General features: G+C 36.9%; 1 protein-coding gene across 1 annotated transcript in view; it reads right to left on the reverse strand.

The window, feature by feature from the left end:
• Positions 1–22,914, reverse strand: part of DSTN (destrin, actin depolymerizing factor) — a 50,441-nt gene that overhangs the window by 6,769 nt on the left and 20,758 nt on the right. Inside the window, exon 2 of the mRNA XM_028524087.2 lies at positions 1,511–1,818. Coding sequence (XP_028379888.1) covers positions 1,511–1,818 — 308 coding nt within the window. The remainder of the gene's footprint in view (positions 1–1,510; positions 1,819–22,914) is intronic.

Here is a 22,914-nt window from a genome sequence, read left to right on the forward strand (position 1 = left end):
TGTGCCCCGAACCCTCCAGCATCGCATTGCCCCCTGCTTAGTTCATGTCTATGGATTGTACGTATAAGTTCTTTTGAGTTCTGTTTCCTATACCATTTTGACCTCTCCCCGTCTATTTTATGCCTACCAATTATGCTACTTCTTCCCTGTACCTTTCCCCCCTTATTCCTCCCCTCCCACTCCCCACTGAAGACCCTCCATGTGATGTCCATTTCTCTCATTCTGTTCCTGTTCTAGTTCTTTGCTTAGTTTTTGTTGTTTTTTCTTTTATTTTTTTTTTAGGTTCATTTGTTGATATGAGTTTGTTGTCATTTTAGTGTTCATAGTTTTTATCTTTCTCTCAGATAAGTCCCCTTAACATTTCATATAATAATGGCTTGGTGATGATGAACTCCTTTAACTTGATCTTATCTGGGAAGCACTTTACCTGCCCTTCCATTCTAAATGATATCTTTGCTGGATAGAGTATTCTTGGATGTAGGTCCGCTCCTTTTGTGACTTGGAATACTTCTTTCCAGCCCCTTCTTGCCTGCAAGATTTCTTTTGAGAAATCAGCTGATAGCCTTATGGGCACTGCTTTGTAGGTAACTCTTTCCTTCCCTCTTGCTGCTTTTAAGATTGTCACTTTGTCTTTAATCTTGGGAGGCTGAGAAATTTCTGGGACAACCTGAAACGTTCCAATATCTGAATTATAGGGATGCCAGAAGGAGAACAGTAACAGCAAGAAATTGAAAACTTATTTGAACAAATAATAAAGGAAAACTTCCCTAACCTGGCAAACGAAATAAACTTTCAGGAAGTCCAGGAAGCCCAGAGAGTCCCAAAGAAGTTGGACCCAAAGAGGAACACACCAGGGCACATCATTAAGTTACCTTTGAGGACTTTTTTCATCAACCAACTCACTTGCAGGGAGATCAGGTGAATAGGTAGAGTGGGGTACTGGGGTCATGCTGTTTTAGCTCAAAAACTGCTGAACACTAAGCATGGTGTGGGCAGGTGTGCTTGTAAATCACCCACTATGAAATAAGCATACGCACTGAAAGTGTCTTCAAAAAAAATTCACTGAAGCCGAACACGTCCTCTCAAAACATCGCAAGCTGCAACACTGATACAGATGGGTTCTTAGAACATTCACCTAGTGGGGGAAGTCTGTACTACAAGAGCCCACTTTTAGAAAATGATTCCAGTTTTTTTTTTGGTCCCCCCTGATATGAGGAGTTCAGAGGATGCAAAGAAATCTATTCCCTGCCCCTTAGACCTCCAAAATAATCAATTATTCAAAGTCATCTTTCAAGTAAACAAAAAAGTTAAAATTTAGTTTTGGTCTCTCCAACATCAATCCAGCTAAAACCTTCTTTTACGATACCTTGTAAATAAAAATTAAATGACAATGACTGTAGACAACTGGACTGAAAATCACTTTGGCCCCAGGTATTGGTTCTCCAAATGCTAAGCTAACAATGAAATTAACTCAGAGTTTTACAGAGGTTATTTTTTTATCACTGCTTACCACAAAAAAAACATCAACTCCTCTTTTCTGGATTCCTTGGTTTCAAAGCTTGCATCATACAAAGCATAGCGACAATCTTTCTCAGGAAGCATTGAGACAAAATGCTTAAAAGGATCAGTTATAGTTACACCAACATCTCCAACCAAGATCTCTTTGCCTTCTTCTACAATGATGCACTTTTTGTCTGCACTGAGACAAAAAATGACAGCCTTCTTTCTTTTCTTGATTTCTTCTGGTGTGGAGCACTTCCTAACTTTCATGTCATAAAAAATACGACATACTTCATCAGCAACTTGCACTCCTGAGGCCTACAATGAGAAAAGGAAGTAAAAAAGAGGCTTATAATTTACAGACTGACATACACTTATAATTTTTAAGGTATACTTATCATCCAGTACAGAAACTGGGATACCTGAGCTGCAATCACTAACTTCAGCCACTGAACTTTTACAAGATTACATACATAAGCCATTCATCACTATTATGTGAGAGTAAGGGAAGAATCATTTATGCAGCCCTTCCTACCCTAAAACCTGAAAAAAAAAATGTACTTCCGAGGTATTGGATTATTTTCTTCTTATAAAAGTTGCTCAGAGCCATTACTGGGATAGTCATCTCCCCATTTTGGTTATTATCATTACCCCAGATTATATTCATAATGAGTAACAGATGATCAGAGCAGTTGGGTTGGAAAAATTCCATTCCTATGGCATGGCTTTTGCTAATAAAAGAAGAATTAAAAAGTCTTTGGTCGCCCTGGCTGGCGTAGCTCAGTGGATAGAGCACGGGCTGCGAACCAAAGTGTCGCAGGTTCGATTCCCAGCCAGGGTACATGCCTGGGTTGCAGGCCATAACCCCAGCAACCGCACATTGATGTTTCTCTCTCTCTCTATCTCCCTCCCTTCCCTGTCTAAAAATAAAAAAATAAAATCTTTAAAAAAAAAAAGTCTTTGGTCTATTCACATTTCAAAATTATATGATTAATATTCAGTAACATTATTTCATTAATATTTCACTTAAATTCCAAGTTTTAATCTAAGATTAGAATAAATAAGATTGTTAAGAGACTAGATCTTAATTGTTCCCCACCACAAAAAGGAATGATAGTGATAGAAGTGTTCACTAATGCTATGATGATAATCACATTGCAATATATAAATGTATCAAATCAACATTTTGTATACCTTAAACTTATATAATGTTGAATGTCAATTATATCTCAATAAAAAAAAAGAAATAAAAAAGTGTTTATGCTGTAACAAAGAATATAGCTTTATTTGGGATTATACTGACAAGAAAAATAAACCTTTAGGTTTGAGATGAGGGAGCAGTTATACAAGATCATCATAGCAAAAGCTCTAAAACCATTTTTTAACCTTTTAATCTTTAAGGAATGTGCTATTTACACTAACTTTACTGTGTCCATAATTTTTATATGCTTCATTAACTACTTTGGTTTGCATGTTATCTTTTCTAAAGCAATAACTGAAACTTAATAGAATATAAATACTAAATAATGCAAAAACTTTAATGATAACCCAAAATTAATGTCAAGTAATTTGATTAAGAAATAAAAATACCTGTGGCATGAAAAGATAATGCACACACTGGGAGAAAACATTTGTAAACCATATATCCAATAATATGATATATAATAAACCCTTATATATTCAGAATATATAATAAACCCTTATAATTCAATAAAGAAGACAAATAACCCAATTTAAGGGATCTGAGTAGACATTTCTTCAAAGACAGAAAAATGGTCAATAAGTTCAACAACATTAGTCATTAGGGTAGTGAATATATAGCAAACCCACAATGACCTACTACTTCACAGCCACTAGGATGGCTATAACAAAAAAGACAACAGTAAGAAATGTTGGTGAGGCTGTTGAAAAACTGGAACCCTTATACACTGCTGACAGAGCTACTGCTGCTTGGGTAAACAGTATGGCAGTCTCTCAAAAAGTTAAACATGCAGTTAACACCTAGCAATGCCAGTCTCCTAGGTATATACACAAGAGAAATACAGCATAATTCATAGTAGCCAAAAATTAGAAAAAACCCAAATGTCTATCAACTGCTGAATAAATGAACAAAATGTGGTATACCCATACAATGGAATATTATTCAGCCCTTAAAAATGTGGTTTTGACACATGCTACAAGAGAGATGAACCTTGAAGAACATTATGCTAAGTGAAATAAGCCAGACAGAAAAGGCCACATTTCATGCTTCTATGTCTATGAAATGTTCAAAATGGGCAAATGCACAGGCAGGAAGATTAGGCAGTTTCCAGGAGCTAAGAGAAAAGAGGAATGGAGAGTGACAACTAATGAATATGGATGTTGTTTTGCTTTTTGAGTGATAAAATGTGTTGGAATTTGATAGCAGTGGTGGATGCACAACTCTGTAAATATATTGAAAATCCAGTGAACTGTACTTTATAGTGTATGAATTATATCTCAATAAAGCTGTTACTTAAAAATTCATATAGGAATTCTGAGAGCTAAAATATACTAAGATCCCAGAATTTATTTAACATTAAGGCAACTGGACCATTTAATTATATTCATTAAGAGCTGATATACTTCAATCCCATCTAATCCACTTCAATTCTACCTGATCTAATCCACATTTTGTTTATAAATGGACATTTCACTCTAAAATAACAAAGTAGTAAATACAGAAAGTTAAGACTAGAAAATTACTTCCAAATCTATATAATTGTATCACATTCCTACTTTTATTTTTTATCCTGACCTAAAGACATGCTTACTGATTTTAGAGAGAGGAGAAGGAAGGTGTGGGGGAGAAACACTGATTGGTTTCCTCTCATACAGAACCCAAGTCCGCAACGTAGGCACGCGCTCTGACCAGGAATTGAACCTGAGACCTTCCACCAGTTTACAGGATGACACTCCAACCAGCTTATCCATACCATCCACAGCCTCTTTCCTACCTTTAAAAAGTACTTTTCTTAAACCTCTTACTAAATTAGAAGTAGTACTGTTTCGATTTTCACAGTTCATGTGTGTTCAGCAAGTTAAGAATCTTTATTTTGCTTTTTTGAACAGATGAACAAAATGTTTAAAGTAACAAAATAGTGAATAACTAAAAGCAGACCCCAATTCCTGTAACTCCCAAGTCTATAATGTTGATTTGTTACCCACACTAGCTCAACCCATCTTTAAAAACATGAAGGCAGTATTTAAAGTCTTATATCTAACCAATCAATATTTAAATTTATCTGTCAATATCTAAGTGAAGTATTTCAAACACTTTAAATTCTGAATTGGAAATTAACTAAATTAATCAGGTACCAGTAACTGAAAACAGAAAAGAAAGTATATTCTGCAATTATAATGCAACTGATTTCAGCCAAATCAAGCTGTAATTTACAGGTACTTCAAAAGCCTCAGTAACAAGGGGTTTGGGCTTTTTCTATGAACAATAGGGTCTGTGAAGGTCTCTGATGAGGAGACACTTCTGCTTTAGAAAATTGACACTGAAGACCGAGAATGAGAAAATGGTAAAGACAGTGGAAACAGGAAGACCACTTCTGAGACAGCTACAAATATCCAGAGGAGAAAGTTCTGAACTACAGCAGTGGAGCTGAGAACAAAAAAACAAGTCCAAGTTCATTTCAAAGTAGAACTAATATATTATAATTGAGTGAAACATAAAGTAGCAGCATCAAAGAAGATATGCTATTCTCCAGATTGGTGACTAGAAAAATTGTGGTGTTTAAACAGAAGAGGAAGGAAGATGGGTAGAATTTGACATGTTCATTTTGAAGAATGTGCCCTGGCTGGTGTAGCTCAGTGGACTGAGCTCGGGCTGGGAACCAAAGTGTCCCAGGTTTGATTCTCAGCCAGGGTACATGCCTGGGTTGCAGGCCATAACCCCCAGCAACTGCACATTGATGTTTCTCTCTCTCTATCTCTATTTCCCTCCCTTCCCTCTCTAAAAATAAATAAATAAAATCTTAAAATAAAATAAAAGTTTACTCAGCTTAAAAAAATTTTTTTGAAGAATGTGCAAGTCATTTAGGTAGAGATTTCAACTGGAAATATAAGCATGGATCTGTTAGTCACAGATCTATTTAGACTATAGTCAATACCATGGAGGGACCAACATTACATAGCAAAAGGGAAACAAGTCAAGGAGACTAAGAAGAAATAACATGAAAGCTAAAAAGAAAAATTAAGAAGGGAGAAAACAGCATCCTAGAAGCCAAGGGAGAGTATTTTGAAGAAGGAGATCATCAATACCAAAAAATGTAAAGCTTGAGAATGTCTGAAAACAGACAACTGGGCTTGACAACTGGGCCTTGGAGCACTTCAGGAGACTGGAAGAAGGGGCAGAAGTCCAGGGAAATGGGATGAAGATTCAAGGGAACTGAGGAGGTAAAAAACACAGGAGGGTTAATGGTCAAGGGAAGAGGGAAGACTTGAGTGCTAACTATGGAAGTTGTCTTCTCAAAGAGCTCTTGTGGGAACAAGAGAAAGGAAAACAAGGCACTAAAGAGAAAAAGGATACAAAAACCTAATAGTGAGTATTTATTGTCAGACATTTCTAAATCACCAACAAATTCTATGAGAAAGCTACTATTATTTGTTTCTTACAGATGGGAAAATTGAGGTCAGGGTCACACAGAAACTGGTAGTGAAGTGAGATCTGAACTCATGCAATTTGGCTCCAGAGAATATTCATAACCACTCATAATTAAGAGGCAGAACTCTAAAGAGACTGAGGACATAGCATAGATGGAGATGTTAGTCTTAGTTTCCTCTAAAATAGGAAAAGGGAGGGTAACAGCTGGAGGAAGAAAGATGCACTGCTAGAAACTGTGTTTGACAGGCTCTATTTCCTCTGTGAAGTATAAGCCAGGAGGAGAAAAGCACAGTGTATGAGGGCATACTAGGTAAAGATTTAGAATAGCTGTTATGCAGAGTATCAAAGGGAATCAATCACCTGAGGACAAGCAAATGGGCTCCAAGGACATCAAAAGTTTCAGCTGAGATCAGAGACGGTGATGGCAGAGCAATTTGGCAGAAAGCAGATGCTGGTGGCAGGATGGCAGTGCAGGTAGAAAGAAAGGACTCTGTATAATCTTTAGATTTTATCCAAGTTTGAGGTTTCAATCATCTAATCCCAACGACTCACACACTGTTCAGACTTCTGCTTTTCTGAGCTTGCAGCCTTTACACCCAATTTCCCATCTAATACCTCCAGCTGAATGTCTCAAAGGGATCTGATGCTCAGCATGTCCAAAGTCCCCTTCTTGTCATTCTTCCTTTCTCAGGAAGATATTTTCATATCTTTTTCTAAGACATCACCATCCTAGTTACATAAGCCCCAACCCTGAGACATCCTCTAATTCCTTCTCTTTCACCTCTCTTAGTTAGCTCTTTAGATTCTTATATTCTCCCAAGACATTCATATCTCTCCCTCTCTGTTGCCACTCTTCCAGCCCAAGATATCACTGCCTGTTCTGAACCCTTGCAATAACCTCCCAACTGACTGCATGGGAGGGGAGTGAGACCAGGATGTGTGTGTACCATACTGTTTCCCTCTTCCTGGGCACAAAGAAAGACTACATTCTCCAGCCTTCCTTCAGTCATGGCCCCACCTGGGGCCATATGACTGAGTTCTGCTATACAACAACAGGTAGACACAGTGATATAAACCACTTCCAGGCATGGCTCTTTAAGTGATCCAGCTCCACCTTCTCTTGACAAGATGACCTTGGTGGATACACTTCAAGACAGAAGATGACTGCCTAGCTCTGCTGAACTCTGTATGATAGAGATGAATTTTTTCTGTGTTAAGTCAATGAGATTTGGGATGTAATTTGTTACCATAGTTGTTCAAATACAATAGACTGCCCATACCCACTGCTGAGCCCCCTCCACTCTCCAATTCATTCTCTATACTGCAGCCAGAGATGTGAAACACAGATCCTATCTCCATGCTTGGAACACTTCGACGCATTTCCATTGATCTGAGGGTAAAAAGTAATAATTCTGTAGCATGTATGATCTGACACTACCCATCTCTACAGCCTTATCTTACACCACACATGTTCTGCAATCTCATTACCTGGGCCTTATTTTAGTCCCACTTGCCGTGTTCCTTCTCACCTCAGGGCCTTTGCTCATAATGTACACCCTGCTTGGATAGCACTTCTCTACCCTTCTTTGCCTGATTCACTTTTTTGATCTTAGATCAATTCTCACTTTGCAAATAAGTTTTCTAGGTCAAAACCACTATTATATGCTTCCATTTATCTCCACCCCATAGCACTTAACCACAGTTTCAATGTTCTCTCTTTAAGATTATTTAATGATTGTCTGCCCAAATAGGCTGTAAATTCCTTAAAACTAAGCTCCTTATGATAGACTGTGTGTGTCTTGTTCATTATTGTGTTCCTATGAAGAGATCAAAGATGAATCAGACTCCCAATGTAGTTTGATTATTAGCAAAGATAAAGACAACATATACAAATCTTCAATATTTGGTATAACTATTATTCCCTAATAAACTCCAATGGAAGGGAGTTTAAAGAAGGCAGGGATTAAGTTGGGGACAGGGGTACACAGGTACTCATGGAGGGTTTCACATGTAAACTGACTTAAAGCACTCCAAAACAAGGGGACTGAAAAAATGAAAAAGTCCCTGACAAAGGGATTGACAAAGGGAACCTGGCATATACAATATGAAGGGAGGAAGCTGAGACGTGGTTCAGAAGGAAGAGACCACAAATAGCAGGTTCAATAGTTTGGAGACATTGGACAGTTTTAAAAAGTAAAGTAAGATGACCAGCTAAAAGGCTAATTCAGTACGCAAGGCAAGAGGTGATCAAGGTCTTCACTGGAGTAGTGGGAGCAGTATGAGGGAGAGGGCTGGGTGTCAGTAATACACAGGTACAAACATTTGTGCTTGAGAACCACTGACTAGGAGAGGAATGGAGGAAAGGAAGGAGTCAGAATAAAATGGTAAATTTGGTGGTCAAGAGGCTGATTAATATCGCCAAATGCACATTTTATCTTGCCATTGTGGTGAGGCTTTAGAGTCATTGATGACTACTAACATTGTAATAACAAATTTTGTCCATGAAAATGAAAAAATAATCTACCAAGTAAAGTGTGTATTAGACTCAATTATAATGAATAAATATACTTAAATTTGTTACATCTTGATTTACTTAGTGTATCCTTGAAATAACATTGATATGGAAGATTAAACAACTCATCCCTAGTTTCTTGACAATTATTTTTATAAAGTAAAACTAAGACCATGAGGACAGACTGAGAAAGCAGGGAATACTGCCTACATTCCCATCCCAAACTGTTGCAGGGTTCCTCCATTCCTAATCTCTAAACTAGTACCAGCATTGATCCTCTCAGTAAATTGATAGTTCTTTTTACCTTTGATTCTAAGGGAGGTAAGGGAGTGGGATTAAAAACTGGGATAAAGATTAGTGGGATGGAAAGAAAATAAAATAATCCTTAAGTAACTATAGTTTATAAACATCTTGGAGCCAAAAGAAGATAATGTAAAACTAAAGTACAGAATTGTAAGAGCAACCAATCCATCCAGGCTTCTCTACTAACTAACTAGCTATGTCACTTTGGGCACGTCATTTAACATCTTCAAAGTAAATTAGTTCCTTCAACTAATTTATTTAGGGTAGAACACAGGACCAGTTATCAAATTTTAAAATGCACAGGAATCACCTAAAGAACTTGTTAAAAGGTAGATTTCAGATTCTGATTCAGGATATCTGGGGTAGAGTCTAAGATTTTGCATTTCCTATAAACTCCAGGTAAAAATCAGTAAAATATAGTTCTAAAATTGCATGAAATATAATAAAATCTTAGCTCAAAGCTAATTTACTGCTTTGCCTACAGGTTTAATATAATAAAGCAGTAGTAATAAGAATATCAAAGTATTTTTGTGCCACAGACAACTAATCAAGCCTTCTGAAAATGTTTCAAATAAAATAAAACATATAACGTTACTAGACAATTATACTGAAATATAGTTCATCTATGATCATGATGATGATGAATTCCTGTGACAGTATCAATTTCAGTGGATTTGTTATCACAAAAAGATATTGTGGTGAATCTTAAAACAAAAGAGCTGTGACTGTACAGTCATTTGATTGCTTTTTCACTTTACATTGTCCTTTTACCTAATAGAAAAGGTCCCGTCCCATCAGTCTCATTTTTAAGTATTTTTCTAAAATGTTAGGTGACTAAGATATTAACTACTCAGATGTTGAGAAGGCTAAAGCTTATTTTAAAAGGCAAAATCAAATTCAGTGTTGATTTTAAATTTCTTTTTTTAAATTATTTATATTCAATTACAAAGTTTACCAATAAAGACTATTCAAGAATATTCTGAACATAGCACCGAAATTTGCTGCACGGCTCAGAAGGAAAATCTTGAGAGTAAAAATAGACTGCTATTGCAACAAGAGCTTTGTGATTACCTTAAAAAGATATGTTATCCACAACTTTGGTTTCACTGTGTTCTGTACCACTGACCACTGGAGAATAACAGTGGCTCTCAGAACTCCACCCTCATGTCAAAACAGTTGCTGTTACATTACTTCACTGTGTTTTATCTCACTTGACTACCAGTTTTTAACTTGTTCATGAAGCATAATGGATCTCAAACCCGTCAGTCTCCTCTGGCAAAGCTTTTGTAAAACACTGATTCAGACATTAGGCAAGGTACTGCCTCAATACTCAAGATTCACTAACTGTACTCACTCTTCTTTAAATAAAGTTACTACTCACAAATAGAAGGGGAGTAAATGCTACAGAAAATTTGTAACACTGGACATTTTAAAGCTGTAAATGAGGAAACACACTTAAAACATTAATTCTCTCAATTCTAGCATAAGGGTAAGTGCCATTTCAAAGGAGTATCAAGTTTTTCTGATTCAATTTTTATAAAAATCTGAACCAGTCCAAACCCTAAATGTAATAACTTAACAGCCACCCATCCTAAACCAACATATCAGAAACAATGGTATATTTCTACACCATTAACTTAAGTAGGATACCTAACTTTGGCTCCATAATTAATGCCAAGTACACTTTACCCAGCACTCACTGGAGAAAAAGGAACGAAAGCTATTTTCCTCCCTCAAAATATTAATTTAAAAAATTATTTTTCTAAGCTAATAGTCTAAAATATTTGACAGAATACTGCATACAGAAAAATACAATACAATTTCAAATTTACACCTGGCAGAAAACAATTCCTTTCTCAACCTACCAACCGTTAAAAACCCAGCATAACTGCTAATCAAAGAAGTTGGGGAGCTTAAAAATGGGTTCATGCTTCTCCTTTATTTACAACATGCCTTGCACAAGGACCAGAAGAAACAGAAAACCAACTGAGTACAAAATATTTGAGCTTTTGGTTGAGCAATAGTGTTGAGACAACAAATAGAATGAGTGTCAGTACTTAAGAAATGAGCAACATTTCCATACAGAAGTGTCAGAGCCCTATAGATCCTATGTTAAAACGAGGGGATCTAATCTTATCTCCCTCCCAAGATTCCAGTGAAAGTAGAAAATGAGATTTTAAAAAAAGAAAAGAAAAAGAACATAAACCCACAAGGACAAGGAGAGCAGAAGAAAAATGGAAGTTCAAATAAGGAAAAATTAGTAAAATTAGTTTGAGAAGCACTGAGATCCCTAGGGCCCCCTCTCCTGGACTCCACCCAGCCACCACCTCCACATCCTTGGAATTTTGGAGTTCATTTTCTGTAGGGTATATGCAGTAGATCTTCCTGGCTTTCATCATACTGAAAACAGGAAAACAGATTAACATATGTAAATGAATGCTAACACACTCTCTCTACCACCATTACTACCTTGAGGCCTAACAGAACTTTCTGTGATGATTCAAATGTTCTATATCCATTGTGTCCAATATGGGAGACAGTACAACACATGACTATGAAATGTGGCTAATACACTAGAGGGACTAAATTTTTAATTTTATCTTATTTTAAATAATTTAACATAAAACTAATTCTCAACACCAAAATAGTATGTTTTGAGGAAACAAACTTATAAAAGATGTCACAGTTTCCTGCCTTGAAAAAGGCAGAAAGGTTAAATTTAAATTTAGCCTGAGGTTCCATATTTAAATTTATGAAACCTCAGCTATTATACCATGCATTGATAGAAGAATACCTCTAACGGTGAGAATTTCAATTCTAGTTTACTATAATAATTATGGTCAACTATTTCTGGGGGCAAATAAGCAATGTTAGGGAGAGATTCAGATATACATTTTTGTTTAGAAATATCCTGTTAATTTGGAAGTCAAAATGACCAAAATCAAGAATAGTTTATAAAACTTCAGACAAGAAGGTTTAACTTTAAACAAAGATTTTAATTCTTCTTTTATTTTACTTTTCAATTACAGTTGACATTCACATGATGTTGACACAAACTTTAGTTGAGTTCTGATAATCCACTACCACCAGACTAGCCCATATTATTTTGTATTCATTTCAGGTGCATAGCATAATGGTTAGGCAATCATACACTTCCCAAAGTGGCTCCCCCAATATTTCCAGTATCCACCTGGCACCATACACAGTTATTACAATAGTATTGACTATATTCCCTAGGCTATAGTTTACATCCCCCTATTTTGTAACTACCAATTTGTACTTCTTAATACCTTCATCTTTTTCACCCGGCCTTAACAACCCTGTTACCCTCTGGCAACCATCAATCTGTTCTCTACAACTATGAGTCTACTTCTATTTTGTTTGTTCATTTATTTTATTGTTTAAATTCCACATGTAAGTAAAATTATATGGAGACACTTTTCCAAAGAGGACATACAGATGGCCAATATATATATGAAAAGATGCTCAACATCACTAATATTCAAAGGAATACAAATTAAAAACCACAATGATCTATTACCTCACACCTGTGAGAATGGCTATTGTCCATAAGTCAACAAGTGTTGGTAACGCTGTAAAGGAAAGGGAACCCTTTTGTACTGTTGGTGGGAATGCAGATTGGTGCAGTGACAATAAAAACAGTATGGAGGAACCTCAGAAACTTAAGAATGAAACTGCCTCATGACCCAGTGATTCCACTTCTGCGTACATATCTGAAGAAATCCAAAACACTAATTTGAAAAGATAGTATGCACCCCATGTTCACTACAGCGTTATTTACAATAACCGTGATAAGGAAGCAACACAAGTGCCCATTGATAGAGAAATGGATTAAAAAGTTGTACATACATATAATAAAATATTACTCAGCCATAAAAAAGAATTATTTTACCACTTGCAACAGCATGAATGGACCGAGTGGGTATTATGCTAAGTGAAATAAGTCAGAGAAAGATTTTCTTATAGATGGTATAACAAAAAGTTCTTTTGTTCCTTTTGGGGGGACAAATTGGATTTAAGGAAGAACTGAAATAATTACTTTAAAATACAAGGTTTATTTAATAGCAATACAGATAATGCCACTTTTTGTAATATTAAACACAGTTATTCTAGATGAATTGTATAATTAATTAGGTTATATGTTTTTAAAATAAATAGAAAAAGTCAGATACTGAATTTTTAAATTTGCTGTATTCTTATAAACAGAATTTAGAAAACTTATTTAACCTTAGAAGACTTTTTAAAAAATATATTTTATTGATTATGCTATTACAATTGTCTCATTTCCCACCCATTATTCCCCTCTGCCCTGAACATCCCCTCACACCCACATTCCCCACCCTTTGTTCATGTTGCTGGGTTATACATGTAAGTTCTTTGGCTTCTACATTTCCTATACTATTATTCTTAACCTCCCCCTGTCTATTTTCTACCCACCATTTATGTTACTTATTCTCTGTACCTTTTCCCTTCTCTCCTCCCACTCCCCTGTTGCTAACCTTCCATGTGATCTCCATTTCTGTGGTACTGATCCTGTTCTAGTTGATTGCTTAGTTTGCTTTTGCTTTTGTTTTAGGTGTGGTTGTTAATAACTGAGTTTGCTGTCATTTTACTATTCAAATTTTTATCTTCTTTTTCTTAGTTAAGTCCCTTTAACATTTCATATAATGGCTCGGTGGTGACGAACTCCTTTAACTTGACCTTATCTGAGAAGCACTTTATCTAACCTTCCATTCTAAATGAAAGTCTTGCTGGGTAGAGTAATCTTGGATGTAGGTCCCTTGCCTTTAATGACTTGGAAAACTTCTTTCCAGCCCCTTCTTGCCTTTAAGGTCTCTTTTGAGAAATCAGCTGACAGTTTTATGGGAACTCCTTTGTAGGTAACTGTCACCTTTCCTCTTGCTGCTTTTAAGATGCTCTCATTTTTAATCTTGGGTAATGTAATTATGATGTGCCCTGGTGTGTTCCTCCTTGGGTCCAACTTCTTTGGGACACTCTGAGCTTCCTGGAAGTCTATTTCTTTTGCCAGATTGGGGAAGTTTTCCTTCATTATTTGTAAGTTTTCAATTTGTTGTTCTTCCTCTTCTCCTTCTGGCACCCCTATAATCCAGACGTTGGAACGTTTAGAGATGTCCTGGAGGTTCCTATGCCTCTCCTTATTTTTTTGAATTCTTGTTTCTTCATTCTTTCCTGATTGGATGTTTCTTTCTTCCTTCTGATCCACGCTGTTGATTAGAGTCCCAGTTTCCTCCCATCACTATTGGTTCCCTATACACTTTCCTTTATTTCACTTAGCATAGCCTTCATTTTTTCATCTAATTTGTGACCACATTCAATCAGTCCTGTGAGCATCCTGATTACCAGTGTTTTGAACTGTGCATCTCATAGGTTCGCTATCTTTTCATTGCTTAGTTATATTTTTTCTGGCGCTTCGATCTGTTCTTTTGTTTGGGCCATTTTTTTGGTCTCCTGGAGCCTGCTACATATAAGGGGTGGAGCCTTAGGCATTCACCAGGGAGGGGCAACCCACATGGCTCCTTTGTGATGCTGTATGTGGGGGAGGGGTCAAGAGGGAACAATGGCACTTGCTCAGTTCTCTGAGGGATTTCAGTCACTTCCCCCACTACCCACAAGCAAAGTGGGCCCTTCTGGTGCTGATTCCAGGGTGGATTTGTGTATGTTCTAGGACCCTGTGGGTCTTTCCAATGAACTCTCCTGTGAGGCTGGGACTTTCTCCTGCTGCTGCCTCAACCCCCTACAGGTGTTTTCAACCAGTGGTTTGAGGTGTTATTTCCCCTAGGCTGGGACCCCAGGTTGTGAGGTCGGCCTCGCTCCCCAGGTGTTCCTCGTGGTTTAGCCGCACGTGAATGTCGGACTGCCAGCTCCACCCGTTGCTGCCTTGCCTGCCCCGCTCCACAATCCACCACTTCACTGGGTCCACCAGCCACCTTGCCAGCCCCGGTCCTCTACCACTGCTTTGCTGCGAGTCCGCTCTGTTCAGCTGCCTGCCTCCGCCTCTCCTACCAGTCTAGATGGATGTTTCTTCTTTAACTACTTGGTTGTCGGACTTCCATCTAGTTCGACTTTCTGTCAGTTCTGGTTGTTTTTTGTTTTTAAATTGTTGTTGTCCTTATTTAGGTTGTGGGAGGAGGCACAGTGTGTCTACCTATGCCTCCATCTTGGCCGGAAGTCTAGAAGACTTTTTTAGTCAGAGGAAAAGGCACACCCTAAGTCAGAGTCAGACTGAATCAAATCATACTTACTCAAATAACTTGAGCCAGTACGCTGACTTCTCTAACCTCAGTTTCATTACAGTAAAATGTGAATCATGATCACTCTAAATCGAGAGGATTGACACAGCAACACATTACATGTAAATCACCTAAGTAGACTGCCTGGCAATGGTACCATTCAGTAAGTAAAGACCCGTTATTAACCAGAAAACCTGTTATAACTTCTTCAACTCATTCTAGTTACCTATATGGCCTTTAGGTAATGGAAGGTTATGGATAAAAGAAATCCATATGGCTTAAAATTTCTATTTGAATTAGATTGAAATAATTTCTGTTCTCTGATGACCAGAACTATGGATTAAAAAACCATATTGACATTCCCATGACTATTAAATGATTGACTAGCAACAACAAGCAGGAACAAAAAGAATAAAAGTCTCTTTAACACAATTAAGATTCAGTTACACTACTACTTCTTGCCATTATCCTAGGCACAACTATCACCTATGGCCATAAATCAAAATCCAATGCTGAAAACTGGGGCCTATGGGGTGAGCTAACAGGCTCTGTCCTAAAATTTGTCCCTGCCCTACACAGCAGTCTTTGATAAATTCAAAATGTCCAGAGATGCTGGGTATAGTTTTATAGATGGTGCCTTGCTTAAGGAGTGCCTGGGTCAAGACAGCTAATTTCAAGGAATGTGCCTGCAGAGCTTCTACAGTTCAAAGGAGTGCCATCTGTTTGTGTTCTGAGGCCACATCGCCCAGAGGAAGCACCATTACACAATTTATACAAAGTCACTCACTATATAGGTTATCAGTGACCCAGAAAAATGTTCAAAGTCACCCCCAAAACGAGAGTGACTGTTAAATTTACAACCAATTTCCAGTTATAGAAGTGCTTCCTACAGACAGTGGCTTTGAGATAGCCTATGCAGACCAAATAGCAATTTTACTAGCTGTGAATTAATTTTAAAGAGTTCCACTAAAACAATTTTATGGTTACACCTTACTTAGTGGGATAAAAATTCATTCAATAACAAACTCTATGCAATACCACCCCCCCACCAAAATAAGAAAAATCAAACCTTACAGAAAAAGCATGTTAACAGCCAAAGTGGATTAGATATAATAAAACTCAGCTACTAAAAATAATCAATTTCATTCAGATCTTATTTTATAGATAATACTGTGTTCGTTGATACCCAGCTTGTCCCAACAACAAGGCAAAAGTCAGAAAGGGAGGACAGGAACACTGGGAAGAATAAAAGAGTTTTATAAGCCTGATAGAAAAAAAATAATACTCCCTACTCCTCCTTTCCTCAAAAACACTAGCAACCTAGGAGTAGTAGGCACAATGGCAAATAACCCTATACCTTTACTGTTTTCTTTCAAGAATTTTCAATCTCCTTCAGGATAAAAATCCATGCCACATCAAGCCCTTTATGCCGTATTTCTCCAGCTTCCTTTCCCACTTCTCCTGACACATACCTCTTAATTCTAGTCATGTACAATTCCTTGTGATTCCGTGAATACACTATGTTCTCTTGTTATGCTTCACCTTCCTCCTCTTCACCTGGTTAAGTACTGTAGGGCTCAGCTCACACATCACCTCCTCTTGGAAGACAGCTCTTACTTGGCCCCTCAACGCCACCTCTAATCCTCCAGGGTTATCTAACACCATGATTGTCTACTGGTTGTCTGATTCTCTTATTGCCTTAAGTGAAACAACTAACTCTCAGTATCTTTTTTTAAAAAAACCTATTCTACCTAAAACTATCATCTACTTTTTCAAGTTAAAAAAACAAAAACAAAACAAAACCCTGATTATCCCTTAAAATTGTTCTGAAATATACTATTATTTTCAAGATATTTAAACCATTCTTTGGGTTACAATTCTTCAACTTATATCAAGCAAAACTTTTTTCACCTTAAAACTTCAGGGTTTTGACTTCCAAATAGGGTCATGGCAGAAGTGGGGTAATAGCATGCACCCCTATGCCAACCCCAGGGAGTACTATTCCAACTGGAGTTGTAGAGTGCCTTCTGTAGACTTGAATATAAAATTGTCAGTCATTTTACTAATAAACAGGTTGGATACCTAAAGCTGCCTAAGCTGTGGAGAAAAAAGACCAGGAGAACTTTCACATCTGCACAGCAGCTGCACATACTTATAAAACTCTTTTATTGTTCCAGCAGCACAGGCCACACTTGGGGTTGAGCCTCACAGTCAGCTGGCCTAAGGATCGATCTCCTGTATAAACAGGACAACAGCAACCAGGACCAAACTACAAAGGAGGGCCCACACCATCCCACAATGGACTTTCCTAGAGCATCCAGCTCAGGAGATCAAGGAGACCACACCACTGGGTCCCACAGGACACTTATTACAAAAGGTCACCCCACAAAGACTGGGAGTCACATCAGATCTTTCGAGTACATAGACACAAATACAAAGAGACAGCCAAAATGGGGAGACAGAGAACAGACCCCAACTGAAAAACAGGAGAAATGTCCACAAAAAGAGCTAAATGAAATAGAGGCAAGCAGTCTATTAGATAAAGAGTTCAATGTAATGGTTATAAGGATATTCCAGCAACTTAGAACTACAAGACCATGCAAAAAGACACAGAAGACATGGAAAAGAACCAGTCAGAAATGAAGAATACTGTATTTGACATCAAGAATACACTGGAAGAAATAAAAACACACTGGAAAAATAAAAAATACACTGGATGAAGCAAAGGATTGGATCAGTGATTTGAAAGACAACATATTAAAAAAAAACAACACCCAATCAGAGCAGCAAAATGAAAAAAGAAATTAAAAATGAGGATAGTTTAAGAGAACTTTGGGACAACACGTAACAACATCCACATTATAGGGCTACCAGAAGGAGGAGAGAGCAAGCAAGGGATCGAGAACCTATTTGAAGAACTAATGACTGAAAACTTCCTTAACTTGGTGAAGGAAAAAGACAGAACCTATTTGAAGAACTAATGACTGAAAACTTCCTTAACTTGGTGAAGGAAAAAGACAGACTAAAAGTAAAGTGATGGAAAAAGATATTTCATGCAAATGGAAATAAAAAAAAAAGCTTGGGTAGCAATACTTATGTATCACAAAATAGACCTTAAAACCAAGGCTATTATAAGAGACAAAGGAGGACACTACATAATGATAAAAAAAAGCAATCCAACAAAAAGATGTAATTCTGGTAAACATTTATGCACCCAACAAAGGAGCACTCAAATATTTAAAGCAAATCTTGAAGGACATAAAGAGAAACATTGACAGTAATGCACTTATTGCAGGAGATTTTAACACTCCATTGACATCAATGGAAAATCAACAAGGAAACTGGCCTTGAATAACACACAAAGATTTAATTGATATCTTCAAAGCATTGCATCCCAAGACAGCAGAATACACATTCTTTTCTCTTTTCAAGTGCACATAGAAAATTTTCCAAGATAGACCACATGTTAAGACACAAAATAAGTTTCAATAAATTTAAGATGATTGAAATCATATCAAGTATCTTCTCTGACCATAATAAAATGAAACTAAAAATTAACCGTAAGAAAAAAAACACAAAGTTATGGGGGCTAAATAACATGTAATTAAACAATGAATAGGTTAACAATGAGATCAATGAAGAAATCAAAAGTTACTTTTTTTAAAAAGATTTTATTTATTTATTTTTAGAGAGGGAAGGGAGGGAGAGAGGGAGAGAGAGAGAGAGAAACATCAATGTGTGGTTACTGGGGGCTGTGGCCTGCAACCCAGGCATGTACCCTGGCTGGGAATTGAACCTGAGACACTTTGGTTCACAGCCCACACTCAATCCACTGAGCTACACCAGCCAGGGCAAAAGTTACCTTGAAACAAGTGAAAATGTGAACACAACAACCCAAAATCTATAGGACGCAGCAAAAGCAGTCATCAGAAGGAAATTCATAGCATTAGAAGGCCCCCTCTAGAAATGAGAAAAAACTCAAACAATCTAACTTTAAACTTAAGAAAAGGGGGAAAAAAAACAAAGCCCAAAGTATAAAGAAGGAAATAATAAATATTGGAGCATAAATAAACAAAATAGAGTTTATATAAACAACACAAAAGATTAATGAATGGAAGAGATTGTTCTCTGAAAAGATAAACGAGGCTGACAAACCTTCAACTGGACTCATCAAAAAAAAAAAAGAAAAAAGAAAAAAAAGAAAGAAAAGAAAAAAGAGGACCCAAATAAATAGAATGAGAAATAAAAGAGGAAAAGTAAAAACTGACACCAAAGAAATACAAGAGATTGTACAAAAATATTACAAACTATATGCTAACAAATTGGATGATCTGGAAGAAATGAACAAATTCCTAGAAACATACAATCTTGCAAAACTGAATCAGGAATAATCACAGAGTCTGAACAGATTATTGTAAGTGGTGAAATTGAAGCAGTAATCAAAACCCCCCAATAAATCAAAGTCCTGGACCAGCCCTGGCTGGTGTGGCTCAGTGGACTGAGTGCTGGCCTGAGAACCACAGGGTCGCCAATTCGATTCCCAGTCTAGGACACATGCCTGGGTTGCAGGTCAGGTCCCCAGTGCAGGGTACATGAGAGGCAACCACACACTGATGCTCTCTCCCTCTCTTCCTCCCTCCTTTCCCCTCTCTAAAAATAAATAAATAAATAAATAGTTTCTTAAATATTAAAAATAAATAATGCTTGGGGGAAGAAAAAAGTCCTGGACCACCCATGGCTTCATGGGTGAATTTTACCAAACATTCAAAGAACACCTCTCCTCAAACTAATCCAAAAAATTCAAGAAAAGGGTAGACTACCAAGCTCATTTTATGAGGCCAGCATTATCCTAAATTCAAAAACCAGATAAAGACACTACAAAGAGCCCTGGCTGGCGTAGCTCAGTGGATTGAGCGCGGGCTGGGAACTAAAGTGTCCCAGGTTCGATTCCCAGCCAGGGTACATTCCTGGGTTGCAGGCCAGAACCCCCAGCAACCGCACATTGATGTCTCTCTGTCTCTCTGTCTCTCTCTCTCTCTCTCTCTCTCTCTCCCTCCCTTCCCTCTCTAAAAATAAATAAATAAAATCTTAAAAAAAAAGACACTACAAAGAAATTAAATTATAAGCCATTATCCCTGATAAGCACAGATAATAAAATGCCCAAGAAAATATTAGTGAACCAGATATAGCAATACATCATAAAGATCATTCACCATGATCAAATGGGATTTATTCTGGGGATGCAAGGTTGCTATAATATCCACAAATCAAAAGACACAACATGCCACATAAACAAAGTGAAGGATAAAAACTACATGATCAATAAACACATGCAGAAATGCATTTGATAAAATCCGGCATATATATGATAAAAACCCTCAGCAAAGTAGAAGTAGAGGTAAAAAACCTCAACATGATAAAGGCCATATATGACAAACCCACAGCCAACATCATATTCAATGGGCAATAACTAAGTGTTTCCCTTAAGATCAGAGAAAAGATAGAAATTTCTACTTTCACCGCTCTTAGCCAACACAGTACTGGAAGTCCTAGCCACTCATAGCAATTAGACAAGAAATAAAAAGCATCCAAATTGGAAAGGAGGAAGTAAAACTGTCATTATTCACAGATGACATGATATTGTACATAGAAAACCCTAATGACTCCACCAAAAAGCTACTACAGCTAACAAATGAATTCAGCAAAGTAGCAGGATACAAAATTAATATTCAGAAATCAGTGGTACTTTTCTATACACTAATAATGAATTATCAGAAAGAGAAACTAAGAAAACAATCTTATTTACTATTGTAACAAGAAAAATAAGGTACTAGGAATAAATTTAACCAAAGAGGTAAAAGACCTATACTTGGAAAACTATATGACATTGATGAAAAAAACTGGGGAAGATACAAAAAGTGGAAACATACACCATGTTCATTGATTAGAATAATTAACATCACTGAAGTGTCCATATTGCCCAAAGCAATCTACAGATTCAATGAAATTCCTATTAAAATACCAATGGCATAACTTCATAGATCCAGAACATTCCAAAAATTTATATGGAACCAAAAAAGACCACAGATAGCCTCAGCAATCTTGAGAAATAACAAAGTTGGAGAGAGCAATACCTGATATCGAACTATACTACAAGGCCACTGTTATCAAAACAGCCTGGTACTAGCATAAGAACAGACACACAGATCAATTGAACAGAACAGAGAGCCCAGAAATCAACACACGCCTATATGATCAATATTTGACAAAGGAGACAAGAGCATACAATGGAGTAAAGACAGTCTCTTCAATAAGTGATGTTGAAAAAATTGGACAGACACATGCCAAAAAAAAAAAAAAAGAAACTAGACCACCAAGTTACACCATACACAAGAATAAACTCAAATGGATTAAAGACTTAAATGTTAAGACTCAAAATCATAAAAATCCTAGAAAACATAGGCAGTAAAATCCTGGATATCTATTGGAGCAGTATTTTTGCTGACAAGTCTCCTAGGGCAAGGGAATAAAGGAAAAAATAAACAAATGAGGCTGCATCAAACTATAAGGCTTCTGCACAGCAAAGAAACCATCAACAAACTGAAAAGGGAACCCACTGAATAGGAGAACATATTTGCCAATTATACATATGACAAGGGGTCAATTTCCAAAATATATAAACAACTTATACAACTCAACACCAAGAAGACAAACAATCCGATTAAAAAATGGGCAAAAAACCCAGATAAGACATACGGATGGCCAACAGAAATATGAAAAGATAATCAACATCACTAGCCATCAGAGATATACAAATTAAAACCATAATGAGATATCACCCACCTGGAGTAGGGGGGCACTGAGTGAAAGAAGGTAAAGGGATTAGCAAATGAACATATATACATAACCTATAGACACAGACAACAACAAGTCATGGCCAGAGAAGCAGGCAGGGGCTGGGTGGAGGCAGGCAAAGATAGAGAAATGGGGACATTTGTAACAGTGTTAACAATAAAAAAAGGAAAGGAAATGTTAGGGTTTTCGGGGGGGGGGGGGGGGGGGGGGAGAAGCAAAAAAAACTTCTAAGCAAATTTTATTGATCTCCCTTGGAATATTTTGGTCCTGATGAAATCTGCTATTACTGTCTTTATCCTGAAGATACAGAACTTCACTCCTCTGAAATAGTTCACATATACTTATGATTCTTTGTTTTTAGACTCCTCATAACCGACAAGAAAAAAACTTGTAAAGATGGAAAAATTTCACACTACATTTTTAAGTGACAACTCACTGCATCAATCTCATCAGGGCAACATGAATCTCCTCTGGACAAAGTTAAAAAACTTTTTTCTTTTACCTATAATTGATGATATTCATTTTAGGTGTACAACATAATGAACCATTAATTATATATATTGCTACATGATCACCACAATAAGTCTAATTAACATACATCACCATACATAGTTACAATTTTTTTACTTGTATTGAAAACTTTTCAGATTTAGTCTTAGCAACTTCCAAATATTCAATGCAGTACCATTAACTATGTTCACTATGCTGTACATTACATCTCCATGACTTATTTATTTTATAACCAGAAGTCTGTACTTTTGACCATCTTCACCCATTTTGCCTACCCTCTGCCCACTGCCTCTGGCAACTGCTAATCTATTTTCAGTATCTGTAGGTTCAGG

The sequence above is a fragment of the Phyllostomus discolor genome, chromosome 9, assembly GCF_004126475.2.
Source record: "Phyllostomus discolor isolate MPI-MPIP mPhyDis1 chromosome 9, mPhyDis1.pri.v3, whole genome shotgun sequence".
NCBI lineage: Eukaryota > Metazoa > Chordata > Mammalia > Chiroptera > Phyllostomidae > Phyllostomus > Phyllostomus discolor.